The following is a 21083-nucleotide window of genomic DNA, read 5'->3' on the forward strand; positions in this document are numbered from 1 at the left end:
AAACCCTGTAATGCTGTATTTCAGTCCAGTGACTGTGTCAGACGGAGTACTGAACGCATGTTTTTATTAACTGATTCTAATGATTCAGTTACACTGAAAACAACTGCTTTACAAGTCAAAACGAAGGCGGTTTCGTGCAGCTGTGCAGTGATGACTCCACCCACATTGAGTAGGTACTATTTTGTAGTGGAAAACCAACCAAAACCGTGCCGTGCCGTGCCAGAGTTTTGATCTGTTGACAATGTCTGATACCCTCGTGTCTGTCCCTCCCTTTTACAAGACATCAGGTTTCAGCGAAGACAGAATCAGGAATGCTCTTTATCGTTCATTTTCATTTCTTTAACAAACATTTCATCTCAATAATGAGTAACCCCATCATTTATTATACCAGTGTCAAACCTTAGATTCACACTTGTGCCATTCAAATGGTTTCTCATAATCTGGCAACACAAAGTAGTTCTTCCCAATAGTGTATAGCTGATCTACCCTTGGATGATTTAGGAGCCCCAGACATTTTTGGGAAACACATAAGGATGTATAGACATCGAGTGTTAGCTGTTAGGCAGCTATTCATTTCGTAATTACACTCATATTATATCATGATTATTTGAGGGTACAAGACCAATGTGATGGGAGAATATTGTTGCCTACAGAGCAAAGGATACAGAGCATTACAGTAAATAGGTTCTTGTGATCGAAGTATAAACTTTTTGGAAAATTTTGGTAACATTTACAAATTCTTCCCTCTCTTTTCACTTCTTTTCTTTGAGAGTGAAGTTGAGAGTCTGGGTAAAGGATGACACAATGTCCCGAAGGTAGTTTGACGTTTGTAATGAGTGAAAAGGAAACGTTTCGTAATCTAGCTCTAAAAAAAACAGAGAATGGAGTAGTCTGTGACTGCACTTGTTTTGTTTTTTTTTCAGAGCAAAACTGCGTGTGCAGCAGAGATGTTGCAATACACAAGTTCTCTTGCTGTAGGGGGCAGTAAACACACCACCAAAGGGGAGGCTTTCCTTTGTCTGTTCTGCTGGTTAGAATTTTTTTGTTCCCATTTAATGTGTGTGTGTGTGCGCGGGTGGATGTTTCATCATGTGAAGTGAAAATAGAGTCAGCCACTTCCCTGTAAGAAAGTCCAGCACATGATGTTTGTTTTGTCATAAAAAGGCCAGAGCTTAATCCTGACCACAGAAAATCCGTGTGTGCGTGCGCATCCGTAAACTTTTGTGGGCGTAATAAATTGTCATTAAAGTGCAAAAAAAAATCATATCATTTTCAGTTGTGTTATCAAGTGTTGTTGATAAAATGATAACATGATGAGAGCACAGCACCGAACGGACTCTTTTACTCTTCTTTTACTGACAAATGTGACAAAACAGTTGAATTAAACATTATAGAAATTACTGACAAGCAAAGTGGACTTGCCTTAAAACACGTCTTAGAATTTCATGATTTACTTTATGCTCTTCAGTCCAATTAAGGGGATTAAGATAAGAGTGAAACAACAAAAAAGATCACACACACACACACCTCACACATGCCCTGGCACTGATAAGTAATCACTATGAAGTGAAAGCATGTCCTGACATCAAATGTATGTGTGTTTGAAAATGTATAGCTTGTTTTGTGTGGTTAGTTTCACACGGGAACAAACACATTTGTGCTCTGTTTCCCCTCAGTCCTACAGGAACACATGACCTTCTTCAAACTGTCAGACTCGTTACGATAGACAGTCTCATTTTCTCTGTTTCATGCTGACTTCCCCATCTGTCTGTCACCCACCCACACACACAAACACTCCCCGCATTTTCCCAACATTTCGCAGTTGCCATTCCTTGTGATATTTAAATGAGTGAAGCATCACTGTGAATACATGTCATAAGACTTTGTGGAAAATTCTCCATGTTTGTCAAATTTTACATCTCTGCACCTGCTGTTTCCTCCACCTGAGGGTCACAGGGGTTGCTGTGCCAATCTCAGGTCACACTCAGGTCACACCCCGGACAGGTCGCCAGTCCATCGACAACCATTCATCCATCCAGTCTCACACCTACGGTCAATTTAGAGTGTCCAATTTACCCAATCCTCATATTGCATGTTTTTGGACTGTGGGAGGAACCTGGAGAACCTGGAGAAAAATCGACTTTAGTTTGCTGTTAATACAAACAAACAAAAACAAGAGTCCAAAGCTCCATCAAGGCAGCTGAGTTCTGGCTTCCCCAGAAAATGACAAACAATAAGTAACAAAAGTCATATAAAGTTTTCTTGTTCATGTTTTGGGTCAGATTGTATTTATTCAGGGCCCTACAGTCGTCTAGTTTCTTGGTTTTAAGAACATTTATAAACATCAGTCTAAACACCCACTGCGGGTTAAAGATCTCATCTGTGCCCAAACAAGTCAACACAAGAGAGCAGATTAACTGATGATACTAGACAAATTATTGCAGCACACTTCAGTGCCTCCATTTACAACCGACTCAACAACGCAACAACAAAACAACACTGTTTGTACCCAATTTATGTGGAGAAAACACACAACAACCATTCACTCTCACAACTATGGTCAATTTAGAGCAGGGACACAGCACAATTTGATCTCAAGTGGGCCGGACCAGTAACATAACAGCATATTAACCTATGAACAACAAGTACTCATTCACTAAAATGTCTTTTTTACAAAACATGAAATTTCTTGAGGAAAATAAGTGCAATTTCAACAATATTATGCCTAAATTTACCATTTACACGTGTGCATTACAACCTACAGATCGCAGTGGATCTATAAAGGCACAAACGTTTAGTCACAAGTATCTGTAAGTGAAAAATATAGTATTTCACATTGTGTTTGGATTCTAATCACAGTATGAAATTTTAACAAGTCCTGCAGGCCGGACCCAAACATACAAATCTCTCTGTCCTAAGACCCAGTTCAGGTAAACAGAAATGATCAAAAGGGGAGATGGAAGAAATCCCAGGCAAAGCCACACAGTCTGTGGTCTCATACAACTGAAGACTTGCTGTGGTGCTGCTGAAGTCAAGGCCAACGTATGTACAGCATATGTTTTACAGTTCATCCCAAAATAAGGAAACAAATGTGCTTTGCATTAAAAAAATGAGGCAACACGTCCAGTCGACCACCAAAAAAAATCCAAGTTTTTGAGAAAAATATTCTAACATAGCTAATAATAATAATAATAATGAACACATTTCACATAGTTTCAGAATCAGAGTTTATTTTGATATGGAATGATTTACAATTAACAATATAAACAGATCTATGATGCCAAATGAATCTACATAAATTAAAAAATATATAAGATCATATGGAATCCTGTGCACAGGAGCAGTGGGGTTTGCCACCACAGCCCTTGACCTCTTCTGGTTCTGGTTACAAGCCCACTTCTTTTCCTCTTAGTCTTGGTATGTTGTTCTTTCGCTGCTCGTTTCATCTCGTCTGTGCCACTCGTGTGCCCCGAGTTTCAGTGTGTTCCTCAGTATCGGAAACGGTGTCCAAGTCGCAGTCTTCTTTCCCTTTCGTTTTCCACAGCACTCATTGCCACCGGTCCACACTTGCGCAACAGCAGAGAAAGCTGCGGAAAGTCAGCGCGTCTTTTTTCTCTCTGTCTTCTTCACGCCTCCTCCTAAGCAGGTGCGGTGTGAGGAGGCGAGAGGGAAACCCATGACTTCCGCGTTTTTCCTCCCTCGGCGAAACCTCGCGCAGAGAAAGCGCAACGCAGGCGGACGACTCTGGCTATAAAAAGTCAATATGATGCGCACTGGCCCGACAGTAGCCTCAACACCCAGAGCTGTATGTGTGACACCCCGAGGACTAACCTGTGGACCTAAACCATCGAGCGACAGGAACTGCACAACTTTGTATCCGATACTCGAGTCTTTTTTGGTCGCTGAAACTTGGGAGACTTTTGCCCGAACCTCAGTCACTTTACTGCCCGTGGATGAGAGACCAGAACCGTGAGATGGACGTTGAGTCTCTCCAGAAGACAGACAGTCGACGCGGAAGCTGCCTGCACGTTTTTCTCGTTGTGTCCATCGTTTTTCTCTTTGTGGCGGTGGCGGGCTTGGCTGCCGGTGGAGTGATGTTTGCGCTGGACGTGCGCTCTAAACTCAAGCCTTTTGAAGTCTTACCTCCCACAGCTGAAAGGTTGACAGGACCCGCACCTTACCCAGAGTACAAGGTAAACAAATCACTACAGTGGTTTTGCACAAATGTATTCTCTTTTCTTTTGTCTTTTTCTGGTTCGACCCATGTCTTGTGCACACTTTAATGATCTAATCTTTTAATTTTTTGTTTTTGTTTATTTCAATAGATGCAGAAATTTGCCTTCCTGGAAGCCAAATCAGGTAAATCTACTTAAGTTTGCTATAAATACAAACACACTTTAACTCATCCTCCTTTCACTGAATTAATATGAACAACGTTATGTAACAATAAAACTAGTAACCAAAGTACGGAAGCGCATTGCATTCATTCGAAAAAAAAAAAAAAAAAAATTTAAAAAACTCCGGGGTTTTTTTTTTGGAATTTTTTTTTTCCTGTTTTTCTGTCTAATGTTTTTTTTTTTTTTCCTGTTTTTCGGAGTCATTTTTTTTCTGGGAACCTCCAACCTGCAAGTGACTCCCATATTTTCAGCAGTCTCCTGATCTTCTCTTGAGTCACCACGTAGCCAGCCTGAATGCATTTCAAATGCATCATCTTGTATCCATGGAGCATGCCATATCTGTCCAACTGATCTTGGAGAAACATTGCTATGTCTAACAGATCTGAGTGGTCTTTCCTTCTGAACAACCGTAAAGTCCTCGGGTGCCTGCGTAAAGTCGACAAACTAATGGTAATACCATCTATGTGACCTAAGGACAGGACTATCTCCCAGTGTCTTAAGCCCAGATCAAAGTAAAGCTTGATTAAACTAAAGAAGCCGTCCATGTTGTTATAAATCGAACTCTCAATAAAGTAGTGAATGCGTTTACTGTTTCAAATGCTCTCTAAACTAAAACATTTTCAGTAAATCAGAAAAAAATACATGGAAAACCAACCATGAAAAAAAAATATTCAGAAAAACCAACCATGAAAAAAATAAATAAATAAAAAATTCAGAATGAATGCAATGTGCTTCCGTACTAAAGTCATATGAAGTTTTCTTGTTAATGTTTGGGTCAGATTGTATTTATTCAGGGCCCTACAGTCGTCTAGTTTCTTGGTTTTAAGAACCTTTATGAACATCAGTCTAAACACTCTCTGCAGGTTAAAGATCTCATCTGTGTCCAAACAAGACAACACAGGAGAGCAGTTTAACTGATGAGACTAGATAATTCATTGCTGCACACTTCAGTGCCTCCATTTACAGTCAACTCAACAACGTAGAAACAAAACAACACCACTTGTACCCAATTTACATGGAGAAAAAAAAGGTGCATATAATCTGCATATACATTGCACAAAAGGCATATTACACAGTGAGAATTTCACAATCCCTGCAGCTTCAAGCAGCATTGTTTTTACGTTTGAAAGAAGTACAAACAGACAAACCTTTCAAACTGCTGACAGCCAGTTAATGAGCCATATGTAGAAGCTGCATCTAAAACTTGTCTGTGTTTGTCTCCTCCTGCAGTTGAACTCAAGAACTCCACCATGCACTGGCATCCAGTCCACTATGGTGCTGCTGTGTCCGTCGGAACCAACTTCTTGTTCGACCCGGCGCAGCAGTCGCTGAAGCCACACCAAGAAGGGACCTACTTCATGTACATGGAACTCAATGTAACCTGCACCTTCAATTGCAGCCCGGGCCTCTTAAGCGTCAGTGTGGGCGATAAACTCACCTGTAATTTGAGGCTTCCAGCTACAACAAATTCAGCACCTGTGAGCAAGAAGTGCTGGGCAGTGAGCCAGATGAATGGAAAGAAACTGGTCATGCAGATGACAGTGCATGGAGAGGCAATGAGGTACTGGAGACTGGAGTCAACGGGCTCAGGATTTGGGATGTTCCTTGTGGACTAATATGGACATTGTAGTGCGACTGTTGTCACCGAGGTGCAGATGTGTCCTGACCTGTGCTTCATACCTGTGCAGAAAAAAACCAAAAATGTTTCTTCAAGCGCATGTGGGTGAAAACGGGGCACACACAAACTTAAAGGTGTAAGACAATTTCTTCCTCTCACATACAATTTAAGGAGAAGATACAGAAAGGACTAGACACTCATTCTATGTAAATATGAATATTTGTTGCACTGCATGTGATATATTTATTCAGTAATATTTATGTGCCTTTATTTATATTCTAATACTGTTGCCATTTGTTTTCGATACAAATGTATTTTCATGGAGATGCCACTACATTAGTGCTGAAGTGCAATATGTTGTTTTTTAAGCAGCCTGCATCAGGTCAAGAGACATCACAGCTCTTGTTTTATTTATTTGAAAGACTTGGAAGCTCACAGACACGACGTGAGATCATTTCTGTTACAAAACTCCAGCTTCCAAGTTCCTCAGGGACCTCATTAAGATCTGCTGTAGGCACGGCTTTTCATCTCTTCTGGCAAACGATGAGCTACACAAAATGAACAAACAAACTGCTTTTACATGTGTATCTGTTGAGAAACTGTTTATATGTCCTATGGACAAACTACACACTGTTGAATGTATTTTTTTTTTTTTTACCATGATCCATATTAAACATGGACATATTTATGGATGCGCTGGGCACCGAGTTCATTTTCGGGAAGTGGAGAGAGTGGTTGGTAGCTGTGAAAGTGTTCGTGGCAATATATGAAATGGAATATGTTGTAAGTTTATAGGTAAAGGAAAGTTCCCTGCTGTTACGCAGCCTGTACCGGGAACTGCATGTACATCACTTCCTGTTTATTTACCATGTATGTGGTTGAGAACTAAACACGAACACCGGAAAATGACAAACACACATTAAATTAATTGACTCCAAAAATGATTCAGTGTCATTTGCCACAACCTAAATTTTTGATGACAATAGTTGGTTTTGGGGTTAGTTATTTATTTCCAAAGACACAAATGTGTCAGTGAATGTCCTTAAAACTACATAAAGACCAATAAGTGCAAGTATTTATATGCAAAATTATAATAAAAACTAATTCAACAATAAAGTTCAAACATAAACATAAGCTTTTTTTTTGCTACCAAATCGAATTAAATCCAATCTATTCTAGTATAATCTTCAGCCTTGAGGAGATTTGGCGAACGCCTTTGTTCCTACAGCTTCATTGTTTCACACACACACACACGCACACACACATATATATATATACATATATACACACATATACACATATATGTATATATGTGTATACATATACACATATATACATATACATATATATGTATATATGTGTATATGTATACACATATATACATATATGTGTGTATACATATATACATATATGTATATATGTGTGTACATATACACATATATACATATATACATATATGTGTATATGTATACACATACATACATAGATACATATACACATATATACATATATGTGTATATGTATACACATATATACATATATAGATATGTGTTAACATGGTAAACCCCTAAAATAAAGAAATAAAGGCTCTAACTGCAAAAGCTGTAACTAAAGCTCAGTATTAAAAACATGTTCTAACTAGTGTTCATATTTATTGCCGCCTTTGTTCAAACATTGCTACACATGGCATGCACTTGTGTCCTTGTGCATGTGTCTGAGAGGTGAAAAAATATTCCATATTCAAAGCATTTGATATGCAAATATCAATTATATTATACTATACCTTTAAGCTGAACATAAACACCTATATAAACACAGCAAACACAGTGAATGCTGCAGGAAATGAACATGTACTCTGTTGCTTTCATGCTTGAGCTGCAGAACAAAAAAAAAAAAAGGTCTTGTTTGTGTGTTTGTTTCACTCAGATGCACAGATGTTTATCTGCCTCTCAGGGCAGGAAATGACCCAAATCTGACAGCGGCATCTTTCCATTTACTGAAAACGTTCTCAGGGCTGATACACAGTTAGCTGTCTGTCTACCTGTCCATGCAGTTTCCTGCAATTTTATCACGTATTTTGCTTTTTGGAATTTGTACTTGACTGTCTTGACTTGTTGGACATGACTGGGTTTTTCCATTAGACACTGCTGCTGCTGCTGCTGCTGCTGCTGCTGCAGCGTCGGTGCAACTTTCCCCTGTGAACTGAGAAAAGAGCTGAGTCACCGATACCAACCTCAGAACTTCAGCACTCTTCATCCTCTCCTGAGTGCATCCTTACTCAACCACATCCTCCCCCTCTCTCTAACCCAAACTCTTAATCTAATCCACCTAAAGCCAAATCTAAAATCAAGGCTTAACCCTCAAAAAAGCTCTTTAAGTTGTCGTCACAAAGATGTTTTTTCAATCACAGCCTACTACTATCTCACACACACACACAGGTTCACGCAGCTATCCTTTTAAGGTCCCTGTATTGACTTCACTCTAACCTTAACCAATAACCGGTTAATGCCTAACCTTTGCCTTCATTTTAACCACAATTCTAAACTTTAACCAGTTCTTCAAACGAAATCAGGTTCTGCCTTTTTTCGAAAACGAACAAATAACGGAAACTAAAATTGAAAGAAAATCTTCGTGAACTGAAATGAAAATAAAGAAACGATAACTAATCGAAACTGAATTGTGTGTTCAGGAAACTGACTGAAACTAAACTAATTGTAGCGTCTTTTAAGACTTTTATTTCATACCTTTCATGCATAAGCCTTTAGGGTTTATAGGGAGTGTATTTATTTTTTTCTCTGCTGGCAATTTTGAAAGGTTGTATTTGTTGTTGGTTCGTGTAAGTGAATCAAACCTCTAGTCTTTTATTGGGTTTATTGTTTTTTTGATTATTTTTTTTTTCTTCAGATTGAGCTTCTGAGACTCCTGGCTCACAAGCAATCATTATTATTATTATTAGCATTTATCATTATTGTTATTATTATTATTTATGTTGTTATGTTCATGTGTGTCTTTAGTCTGTTGGCTATTTGATTTTGACCTGACACACATTTTGCACTGCAGTCTACTTTCTTTCAGACTGTTATATTTGATACACGGATGGTTGTTCATCTGTCCGAATACAATTTTAAAAAGGGCATCTTTTGTGCGGTTTTTATGACACAATACTTATTATGGAATGGTCGTTTGTCTCTACATGTGACCCTGTGATGAACGGGCGACCTGTGCAGGGTGTGACCCCGCCTTTCGTGACCCTCATGTGGGAGGATAAAGCGATAGAAGATGAGTGAGTGAGTGAGTAAGTGATTACTTATTTTGACCTTTTTGAATCTTGCACCTGGGAAATACCTAATAAATAAACTTAAAGTAAGCATTTACAAAATTAAGAATAAATTAAAACAAACTCATTTTAAAAACTAAATAAAAACTATCCAACACTATTGATTGGGACCAGGTTTTGGTCTCAATGAGGACTACTGGTCCTGACAAGGTCAGTGTTTATGCCAGAAAAGGTCCTAAAGACACACACAGACACACACAGACACACACTCATCTGTTATGTGACGTCTGTGAGCAGAAAAGGAATTTGTGTGATCTCCTTATCTGTCCAAGACATCTTATCAGGAACTGATGGTACCTCATGTTTAGTTTGATCAACTGTAAATTTATTAACATGAAAAAACAAAGTATGTTACATGATATCAAGTAGGATATGATCTGAATATCAGATACTTTTCTCTTTTTTCTTTCTTTCTTTCTTTTTACGATGTGTCACACCATGTTTACTGTACATTGCATATATTAGATATATATAAAAATAAAATGATCATAGCATTGTGTGTAAATGAACACAAACCCAGACACACATGTAGAGTCTGATCACACATTTCATTATTTTTTTCCTAAGGAAATATCATAAAGGCCCCCATGAAGTTGTCCGCAGGTCCTGGTCGCATTCGCTGTATATTCTCCAATGTGACAAATATTGTATCCCCACTCTGCAGGTGGAAAATCCCAGCAAGGAAGCTGTTCCACATGTTCTCCCCGGCTGATGTCTTACTTGTCGGTTTTGGTTGCCGGCAGCGGAAACTTGAGAGGAAACATGGCAGAGATGTCTGGAGTGAAACTCACGGAGAAGACAGCGTGCACTCATGTCAGCTTCAGTGCAACAAAACTAAGAATGAAAGTGACTTACCTTTTTGATCTCATCAGTTCTAACGATTGACCGTAGGCACTTGTGTTTTTCATGACTTTGTGCAGGATAAGGGAACACTCCACTGCCGCGTTCAGTTGCACTTTGGAGTACAGGTAGTAGTAACCTTCCTTCTCGACCAACAGTTGACCTTTGTCGTAGCCCATATTGTGTGTAACGGCATCACCACTGTTGTGTATCCACTGCACCACATTGTTTTCCCCGACAGGACTATTGGAGCCTTAGATAAAAAGAGATTGAAAAATTAAAAACCACGAAATAAATTCAACTATTTCGGTCGTTGACAAATTTAGGTGGCGAGTGAGCTCTGACCCATGAGATGAGCGAACGGCCTTTCCTGGATCTGTTGTGGTTGTGGTCGCACTATGGCGATCTCATTGATCTCTGATGGGATAAAAGCAGGAAAAATTGATAAATCGATTTATGTGAAAAAAATGAATACCCAAAGTAAGTTTGTGATAAGAGAGAGATATTAATGACCTTTAGATCCCACTTGACTCATTAAGTTGGCAATCTGAAACGGTAAAAAAAAGAGTCAAACAACCCACGTACTGTAGCTCAGACAGTGACAGAGTAACCAGTTAACATACTGCACACTCTTACTAACCTGCTGGCCAGATGTTTTAGGATTGGACCAGTTCAAGTAGAAATGATGAGAGTCACTGAGGGCCTGCAGTGAGAGGGAGAACAAAAATAAACCGAGAGAATAATAAACTAAATCTGTGTGTTACATGCCAACTTTCTTTCTTCGCCTCCATTTAAAAAGGACTGGAGTCATTTCTGTTATTCTTCTTTTCATCACTTCAGCTTTTTCTGTCCTCTAAGGTTTGATTTGTGTTTTTTGACAGTGGTGCACATCAGAACTCCACAACATGAACGAACCTGATGCAAAGGAACAGTATTATGAAACCGTCTTTGGAAAGTGAAGCCATAATGTGGGTTTTAGAGAGATAGCAAAGGGAAGTAGAACTAAAAACAGAGTCCATCTGACACATTTTTATCAGGGTGAAACTTAGAGAGCCGACGAGAACGCACCCACAAGAGCTGTCCACTGCTGAGTCTGGATGTGACGTGGAGAGAAATAGGGAAATTCTAGAAGAAAGGGATTTTTTCAAAATGCTCTCTCTCTCTCTTTACACAGACAAACAGACACATCATCATGCTCACCTCTGTTTTCTTGTGCAGTGTGTAGATGAAAAACCCCTGCAGAACAAGTCCCAACACGGTCAGAGCCACCAGCAGGAGGAGAAACCTTTGGCCTACTCTACCCCACAGTGGGTCCCTCTTCCTGGGCATGGAGACAAAGTTTGGATGACTGTCCACCACAAACACTTGGGGGCAGACTCCCACGTCGCCCTCTGCCATGTCAACAAATCACAACTCCACCTGGGACGCCGAGGCTAAAGGTTGAGGGCTCTGATTTGGGCAAAGAATTGACAGAAACAGGATTAGGGTTAGGTAAATCCAAAGAAGAAGGAACAGAGAGACACATTAAAGGAGTGGAGTGACAGGAGAAACTACATTAAAAAAAGAGTTTTCTGTCATCTGCTCACAATAGGAATGTGTAATGCAACCAGCACGTGGGAAACAATGCCATTTCTGCACACTGAAACTACTGCAGACACGCAAGAAGACACAGCTGTGGCAGGTCCTGTGAATCCATCTCCTGCATTTTGTCCGTGGCATTTTAAGGAAGATTACCTTGGCTTCTTGCACCTGATGCTCCTCCACAGCTCACTCAGCCTCCCAGCAGCTGAGTGTAGTTTTGAAGCTGTTTTGAAATACAACAGCAGAGAAAACAACGTCCTGAAACACAGTTTCTATTTTCTATTTTCAAATTCTGTGTTTTAGCGTTTCTCGATGCCTCACCTTCTGAAACAAATGTCCTCTGACTGCACCAAGTGGAGGTTTCTGTCCTCCCTCACCTCTTGTGTGTGCTCGCCTGCTGTCAGCTGTCACTAATATTGCTTTTTTAAGCACGCTCAAGTAAGCAGGAAATGAAGATGACATGGGGAAGAGGCAGTGTTAGAGTGAGTAGTGTGTGTTTTGTGTGTGTGTGTGCGTGTGTGGGACACTCCCCAAAACTGCTGAACATAGTTATCGTCCCTCAGCTGACACTTCCTTTTCTAGCACTTCAATTTGTCATGTTTGACTGAACGCTTCTGGTTTGTTTTCTCAGTGTATGGTAACTTTCTTTTTTTCTGTGTGTCTTCTGAGAAACTCTGAGTTGTGCATTTGGCACTTTCTTTGACTCAATTTTTCAGGGTCATATCGAACAAATATCGGACGAAAGAATTCACACCAAATGCACTATTTAATCTGCATTTTAAACTGAGCATCACTGTGACACTAAAGCAGGGCCAGCTGCTTTGTTTCCCCCTTATATAACCCCCGTTATGTGCTGAGGATTGTGGCTGATCAATTTAATTCTTTCTTTTTTTCCCTTAATACAACAAGAAGATCTTAATTACACTCATAATTTCTGCATAAGGCAACAACAATTTTGTATCTTGAACTCTCATCTGAGTGAACTTTATCTAATAAAGATTAATCAAAATATAGAGACACCATTTGGGAGTCTGTAAAGCTGATGAAGTTATATTTAAGGTACGTTTTATTCAGCAATATTAAGTTGCCTTGCATATCCTACAACCTGTGTATTATATGTACATTTATATATACTGTACTTTTACATCTTTCTGTACGGCCACAACATTAAAATAGATGACTGGTTTTTGCATGTTGTGGCTGATCTATGCAAGTGTTTGTGGCAATATTATGAGCAATATGTTGATTTTAGGAACTTGGTCATGTAACATCAGTCACAGCAGCGTGCACTGATTGAAGCCTCGTCTCTCACAGATAAGAGTGAATGAAGAAGGCAGTGAATGTGGCCACACGTTTTTGTTTTTTTTCCCCCCTCCCTTGATTACGGTCACTGCTTTGTTCAAGTGTTGCGACACAGCTTCCTTTTTTTTTTTTTTATTACAAATGATTTATCGGTATTCATTTTCTGTTTTGAGAAAAACAATGTGACTTTTCTTTTTACAGGGAAATTCCACTTTTTTGACGAGCAGACAAATTTGTGCTAATTATAGATGCTTCTTTTTCTTGTTTTATCCATGCTGTTGTTTCATCACTTCACTGAACTCATGGTCAAACTCGTGGTAATTCGAGCCTTGCGTTGGTTGTTGTAGGCGGAGGAGGAGGAGGAGGAGGCCGTTTGAAATGACAGGCTCCATATGTCGAAAACTACACAACATATATGTACACTGGCTTACTCGCCACACACACACATTAGTTCCATGGCACTACACTGACTTAAATTAATCACCTGGAGACTTACTCTTAGCATAATTCATAACTACTATTTATCCCATCCTTTTGCTGTTTCCCTAATCTAAAGCCAAACGTTACCACATCATAGTGACGTGTTTTTGTGCAGGTCCCCACAGCATGAGTAATCGCTGGACCACAAAACCATACACAGAGGCACAGATGCACTTTGAACATCGCATTCAGTGGGGGATACAAATAACAGGAAGGACAGATAGAAGTCAACCAGAGTTTTGCTGTTACTGTTACGCACACAGGTATGAATCACAAAAATGAACAGTGAAATCATCACTTTTCGTAAACTTGGCTTCCTCATTTGGCCCGCTGTTGCTTTAATGTATCTTCCACGTTATAAATTCCCATTTTACGCACATGTCCCTAAGTGAATTGCAGTTTTCGCAACAACACATCTTATATCCTTCCCATTTTCTCTGTCACAAACTGTCAGTGGGTGCATTTCATCAGCCGATTGTTATCTGTGACACGTTTGTTGTTTTCTCTGCAGTAAAAAGCAGTAGTGTGGAATAACATATTACGTGGTGGCTTAATTGTGTTTGGCTGCATCAGTTTTCAAGGTCGTGGTGTTTGCTCATGCAACTGAACAGAGCCATTGATGTTATTCCTAACATCTGTACTGTTTGTAATACGACAAGGCAACATGTCTGCTGTAAAGAAAAAAGAAAAAGGCCTAGTGGATACTAGGGATGGGATGATGGCACTTTTTTGTGTCTGATACTGATATCAAAAACTTGAGTATCTATAAATACGATATTATTCCAATACAGTCATTTTTGGCCATTTATGAACTATGAACCCGTTAACAACACATTAGTGCTGAGATTTCAAAGACATAATTCTTCACCCGTGTAACAGCCCAAACATGACTCAGCTAAAATGCATTTTTAAAATAAATATGCGATATACAGGATTTTTGGATTGTATAGATTAAAGTCAGAATTCTGAGACTGATCTTTGACTTTTGTTTTCTTTCTTTAAAACAAGAAAAATGTGTGTTTCCTACACAAATTTAATCTCAATGTCACTGTAACTCATGGATGCATTATAAGAACAGTCCTCATAGTACATCCATGGCGTATGGAAGGTGCTCTATCCAGGTGTTAGAATAGATTCCATGGTGTTATTGTATCAGGGTGATGGAGACCTGAGCTCCAAGCTGATTGGAGGGGCTTTGCTACTCTTCGCCCTGTGATTGGTCCGCAGAGTTGCCCTTGTTCCGCGTCCTCGGTCCAATCAGAGCGTCGCAAAGTTCTTGTGCGGAAGAGGGGACGGAGAACGAGATGGCTGAAGTTAGGTAGCGCTGTGTTTGGGAATAATATCTTCTCCATGGAGCTTCTCAGCAGGAAGCAGGGCAGCCGGGGTCGGCTGTTTGTACTCGCTGTTGTTTGCGGGCTGTGTTTAGGGTCCGTGCGCTGTTTTGGACCGAGTCAAGACAGCGAGTTCACGTTTATGCTACCAGCCGGAAGATCAGAGTGTTTCTTCCAAACAACAATAAAGAATGGTTCGATGGAGGTCGAATTTCAGGTAACTGCGCGCGCGCGCGCGTGTATTCTTGTGTACACGACATTTAGGGACACAGGGTCGGTGCTGACGACAGACCGTCCGTGCTCCGACTGCTGCAAGAGGTCCACGACTGATACTGCTTATTCTATGACCGATGCAGGTTTTTTTTTTTTTTTTTTTTTAAATCAGGACAGTATGATATACAGAACATGATTTGTCAAACTGGCTTCCCTAAATGTGCAGTGTTGGTGTCACTGTGTGTGTGTGTGTGTGTGTTAAAATGTGACTTCTGATAATGAAGCTGCAGAGTGCAGCAAATGGAGGACTCAGGAAACTATGGTGGCCTTTGTGTGTCAAAAAGGACGTGAAAACTCTCCACTGTCTAAGCTGTTAACGCCTTCATTATTAGTTTATGCTTTGTGTTCAAGTGGGTGGAGTTTCCTTCATCATTTTGCATAGTAATCTTATGCTTTTAAATGCAGTCTGCTTTGGTCTGCTGTACAAACATGTTGGTGCCATATGACGCCCTCTGTAAGACCACACATTGGTTACAAAACTGTAATTAGTACGTGTGTGTGTGTGTGTATATATATATATGTATGTATATACATATATATATATATATATGTATGTATATACATATATGTATGTATGTATGTGTGTATATATATATATATATATATATATATATATATATATATATATATATATATATAAATATATATATATATATACATATTTTAAAGCAATTATACACTTAAACAAACATCATGTGCCATTTAACAAGTGTTTGGTGTTTCCACCAAGTGGACCTGTTGTGTTTCCATTAGTAATGGTACCAAAATAACTGGCCCCAGCTGTTCCATTCATTGGTACACTTCTCTTTGGGTACTGGAGTTAAATGGTACCGTAAGATCGGAGCTCCTCCCACTACAGTCAGCTGATTGGGCATCAGAAAAACATCACTCCCTTGTGACTGGTGTAAATGTCCCATGAAAGTCGATGCACATACACACAAAGATTGACGTCTTGCGGAGACAAACGGCCACAGGCCAAGCAGAAAAAAAGAGCTGCTGGACCATTACCAAGTAATAGTTACAGTACAAGGTACAGTTCTCAGTCGAAGCGCAAGGCCGACCCAGGGCTTTACCATTCCAAACCGCGCTGTACTGCACCACACCGAACCGTACCATGATGGAAACCCAGCAAAAGTGACCTGTATCTGTCTGTAAAACCATGCAGGCCTGATAGATGGAGGGCAGCTGAGAATGTCACAGAGGGACCTCTCACACGTTGTTGAGTGACTGTTGGGTTCATTGTCATCTTCCTGACCAAGGCTCTTCTTGCTCAGTTACACAGCTTAGCTAGATACCATTAAGAGTCTTGGTGGTTCCAATCGTCCTCCACTTCACGGCTGTTTCGACCACAGTCTTCTTGAGAGCCTTCACAACTTTTGTCCTGGTCTCTGCCTCATCTCATTTAAATTGTGTTTGACAATGTTGTTAATGTGGAAAAACGTTGTTTTGCCACTTTGCCAAAGTGTTATAGACCGATAGCCGTTAAAAGTAGCTTTATCCATTTAACCACAATTACCTGAGCAAAAACTAAAGAAGGTCTTACCACTCTCTTAAGCCATTTGTTTGCACAGGATCATGTGTCATCGTGTAAACTCTTACTCATCTGACGTGTGTTTGTTTAGTGGGCGAGTCTTAAAGACAACATTATGGTCTCTCATGCAACAGGGTTTTAAGACCGCTTGATAATGTTTAGCCGGGTGAAAGCACACACACCATATACAGTAACTGCAGTGTGAAGTAAAAATAAAATGAAACAAGGAGAAAGTCCTGCTGCTCTGTGTGTTCAGTATGTGCTTGTGTTTCCTTCCAGGTGATTGCAGGTGCTGGTATGGATGTTGACTTCACCATCATCTCTCCAGGAGGCGTCCAGCTCATCGCTGATGCTCGACGGTCTGACGGGGTTCACCTGTGAGTGCAGCCTCCACACTTCATATGTTTCAGCCGTGTTGGATCTCTCTGTTTGACTTTGAGCTCACTCTCTGTTATTTCCAGTGTGGAGCCTACAGAGCAGGGAGACTATCAGATCTGCTTTGACAACAGCTTCAGTCGCTTCTCAGAGAAGATGGTGTTCTTCGAGATCATCATCGAGGGTCAGGCAGGAGATGTGGCTGGAGAGGATGACTTGGCGGATGTAGAGGACTCCGATGGAAACCTGCTTGAGTATAAGCTGGACGACATCCGGGTGAGATTCACGTTTATGGTTTACACGTTACTTAAAAAAAGAAAATCTACAGTTGACAGTTGATCTGTCACGTCCAGTGGGGAAAAGATACTGTATCTGCAAGCAAGAGAACAGGGTCATGTAGGAACAAACCATGGCGGCTTAAAGACAGTATAAAGACGAGTCGAGTTTTTCTGGCTTGTGTAGCGTTGTAGTAAAACCCAAATCACTCTCTGTCTGTGTTCATGAACAATTAAATCAGTGCAGCTGATGCCCTGTCTATTTGTTCCCCTTACATGTGTAATGTATTGGCAAACGTACACTTGACTCGTAGGTGCCGCTTTGATTCCTCAATCACCAAGTTAAGAAAGAGTCATGCGAAGGGGTTAGCACTTTTATTTCCACTTGCCGTACATCCAAGTTACATTTCTGTCCACATGATGTCCAAGCTTCTTTCGGATCAACAACACATAGAAATATTCCCTTGATGTTCCAGGTCGTGAATGACGATCTCTCGAATTTAACAGGAATATAACGTAACCTAACGTAACACAGGCCTGCCGGTCAAAAAAAAGCCTTTTTACACCAAACCTAGTACAGCTTCTAACGGACACGTCAACCTACACAACTGCTTGATATTTTCCAGTAACCCTAAACTAAATTAACTCAATAGTCGCTGCTACAAATACAAATTTCCAGTTTGTGCCCTCCTCCCTCTCACGCATACACGCCTAGCACCATTCAGGGTGAGGCCACTCATTATTATAATGCATTCCCTAGCCCCTTACCCTAACCTTAACCATCACAACCCTAACCCCAAAACCAGGTCTTAACTCTCTTTAAAGCCCTTTAAAGGGTTGACAGAATGTGAGCCCATATGTCCTCATATTAGGTTTATTGTTATATTGTTTTGGTCCTTATTAAGAAACCCATTCAGGAACACACACACACACCTTACCTTCTGCTTGATATTGCTCTTTTTATGGTGCTTCAGTAAGTTAGATGTTGTATATCTTTTTTTTTTTTTTTTAAATGTCCAGACTTTGTCCGGGATAATATTACGTATTATACGTACTACAACTTAAATCAGGCATGTCCAAAGTCCGGCCCGCGGCTTCAGTTTTATAATGTATTATTTATGGCGAGGGATGGACTTGGACAAAAAATTGACCTTGTACGTCGCGTGTAGCTCAGCTGGTAAGGAAACACGGTTTTGAAACCCTCTGTGACAGACATGCACTCATCTCATATTATTATATTTGACTCCAGATGTGGAAAGAAAGGCATTTTTTCTATAATAATTATGACAATTTTATAAAACAGTGCATGTCAATGTTACTGTTAAAGAAAAAAAAAAAGGTTATCATTTTAAATTTGGACTCCCCTGACTTAAATAAAACACTTTGAGTCTGTTTCTGGACTGCATTTTGTGTGACATATCTTAAATGTATGAAATGTAAGTTAAATATTAAATGAATGAAACGGGTGTAGTTATTAAAAGGATATTGACCTGGTTGACCAACCCAACCTTTTAATTGGTCTACCTCTACTGCCCTTCAAGTATATCTCGTTCCTCAGACTCAGTCAGTTTGACATACTGCTTCATAATCTTTCTTTATAGTGATGTGATCTCATGGAACTCGTCCTGCTGCTGTTAGCACAAGATAACACAATGTACAATCACATCAGGAAGTATGCTCTTCTAACACCAGAGTGACGTGTGTTGATAACTACAGAGCTGGAATTTTTTTTTTTTACAGGCTCATTTATGTAAAAATAAACAAAGAAAGAGCACAAAACCACATCTCTTATCCATTTTTCTTATGTCATCAGCAGGGGCAAACTGGCAGGGAGAAGTGGGAAAGCTTCAACTGAACAAGTCATGCACTGGTGGTTTTTGGGTTTATGGGCTTTGCTGACGGCTGATTCTTTTTCTTCATGTGTGGCAAAATCAGAAATTAGCGCCAGAAAATAAACAGCACTTTTATTGAGATCAGTAGCAGAGCGTGTGATAACAACTGTAAGCTCTGGTTTGAAGACCGTCTTGTCGTCTGGCTCCAATCGTCTAACTTCTCTCCTCAGGAATCCATGGACTCTCTGCACAGACGCTTGGAGCGTAGCTGGCAGATGCAGATGGTGTTGCGGGCTTTTGAGGCGCGGGACAGGAACCTCCTGGAAGATAACCTTTGGAAAGTCTCTTTCTGGTCCTGTGCCAGCATGCTGGTGATGCTGTGTGTGGCCTTCACTCAGGTTAATAGGTTAATAGATTAGTGGCACTTGAGCACACTTATGAGCAACATGAATCACAATGCAGCACAACATGCTCTCCTGTCTGTGTCCACTCTCAGGTCTACACTGTCCGGAAACTGTTCGATGATAAGCGGAGGGTCTGCACGTAGAGAAGACATTGGGATGTGCATCAAGACTGGGCTGGGAAGCAAGACGCGATGTGTATACTTTTTTGTCACAACATCAATAGTAGCGATCAACTTCATCACTCCTTTGACATTTTTACATGGACTGTTTGCAACCCGTCTTTGAAGGGTATCCACGTAAGGGAACAAGAAATTCCAAATTGGCCATTTCATTTTATTTAATGCCATTTTTACCACAAACCAATGAGAACATCCTTTTTTTTTTAAAAGTCACGATTCATGTCAACAGAGCCACAGAGGTCGTGTTACTGCTGAGCCTCTGTTTCTGATACAGTTTGAGGATTTCTGGGGGATTTTTGGCCAAAAGGTGAAATGAACCTAATTATGGGTTTAAGGTCAGTTATACAGCATCACTCAAAAAGTAATCTAAATAACTTCTAGTTTGCTAGTTTACAAATAATAACAGTAATAATAATAATAGTAATAATGTGCAATAGTCACTGGTGTATTGGTTTTTCCTGACATTTTTAATGCAGCCGTTGTGTTGGTGGTTTGTCAAGTGATCCAAATGTGTCCTTGGTTGTCATTATTACCATTTATTTTTCTTTTCTGAGGGATGTTACTGATTTGTTTCTGTGTGCCAGAAGATGTTAATGTTGGCAAATTGGAATGTAGTTAAACTGGGAATATTTCCAGTGACGTACTGTATGTGTGTTTGTGACTCCTCCATACGCACACAGTATGAATATGTTGGTTCAGGTGATACAAAATTGTGAATTGTGTTTCGGAGGAGAACAAAAAGTTGCTTTTATTCCGTTTGTTTACAAAGTCGACAACATGTGACATTTGGTTTGTGCCCGTAGACCCATAGAGTGATTTGTTGTGTTTATAATCAGGTTTTCATGGGTGTCATTGAGATTAATAAATACATTTTTACACACTTGAAACTGAGAGCTAAAAATGCCTGATCTCTACCTCCGTCTTGTCCGATCGCTTGTGTCCTCTTCTGTTACACCAACTGTCCTCGTGTCCTCCTTCACAACATCCATGAACCTCCATCCGGCAGCTCCGTCTTCACCATCCTTTGTCCTTGTTTCCCTTCCACCTGCTCGCTTGCACACACAATACATCTACCTTCCTTCTCACCATCAAGTCAGCCAGCTCGCTCCCTGAACCAGTCATAGTCCTTACATTTGAAGCACCTCGCTGCCTCCTCACACACCTCCCCCCTCTCCTGTTCTATCAGTTCACTGTTGGTCAATATCATCAATGGCAGTCATTGTTAACTCGGGCCTCCACCGTTCTGGTATGGCAGAACTGACGCAATTGAGCATGTGACATAATGTATGTGGATTTTATTTAGTGATATTGATGCTAGGGTTGTCTGA

The 21083-nt window shown here is 40.2% G+C and overlaps 3 protein-coding genes across 3 annotated transcripts; 2 read left to right on the top strand and 1 right to left on the bottom strand.

The window, feature by feature from the left end:
- Positions 1 to 3489: 3489 nt before the first annotated feature.
- On the top strand, positions 3490 to 7071 carry LOC131467204 (uncharacterized). The gene is made up of 3 exons (XM_058640975.1): positions 3490 to 4193; positions 4326 to 4359; positions 5628 to 7071. The coding sequence occupies exons 1-3, from the start codon at positions 3954 to 3956 to the stop codon at positions 6011 to 6013; spliced, it is 660 nt and encodes a 219-aa protein (XP_058496958.1). The 5' UTR covers positions 3490 to 3953; the 3' UTR covers positions 6014 to 7071.
- Positions 7072 to 9723: 2652 nt separating this feature from the next.
- Positions 9724 to 12204, bottom strand: LOC131466561 (tumor necrosis factor ligand superfamily member 14-like). The gene is made up of 8 exons (XM_058639872.1): positions 12095 to 12204; positions 11927 to 11996; positions 11393 to 11641; positions 10833 to 10895; positions 10706 to 10739; positions 10538 to 10609; positions 10208 to 10445; positions 9724 to 10101 (listed from the first exon to the last, which is right to left on the bottom strand). Exons 3-8 carry the CDS (start codon positions 11588 to 11590, stop codon positions 9915 to 9917), a joined length of 792 nt encoding a protein of 263 aa, XP_058495855.1. The 5' UTR covers positions 11591 to 11641; positions 11927 to 11996; positions 12095 to 12204; the 3' UTR covers positions 9724 to 9914.
- A 2622-nt stretch (positions 12205 to 14826) lies between these two features.
- tmed1b (transmembrane p24 trafficking protein 1b) lies at positions 14827 to 20642 on the top strand. The gene is made up of 5 exons (XM_058639873.1): positions 14827 to 15103; positions 16970 to 17067; positions 17152 to 17341; positions 19403 to 19570; positions 19669 to 20642. Exons 1-5 carry the CDS (start codon positions 14906 to 14908, stop codon positions 19717 to 19719), a joined length of 705 nt encoding a protein of 234 aa, XP_058495856.1. The 5' UTR covers positions 14827 to 14905; the 3' UTR covers positions 19720 to 20642.
- Positions 20643 to 21083: the final 441 nt, after the last annotated feature.

The sequence above is a fragment of the Solea solea genome, chromosome 10 (genome assembly GCF_958295425.1).
Source record: "Solea solea chromosome 10, fSolSol10.1, whole genome shotgun sequence".
Lineage (NCBI taxonomy): Eukaryota > Metazoa > Chordata > Actinopteri > Pleuronectiformes > Soleidae > Solea > Solea solea.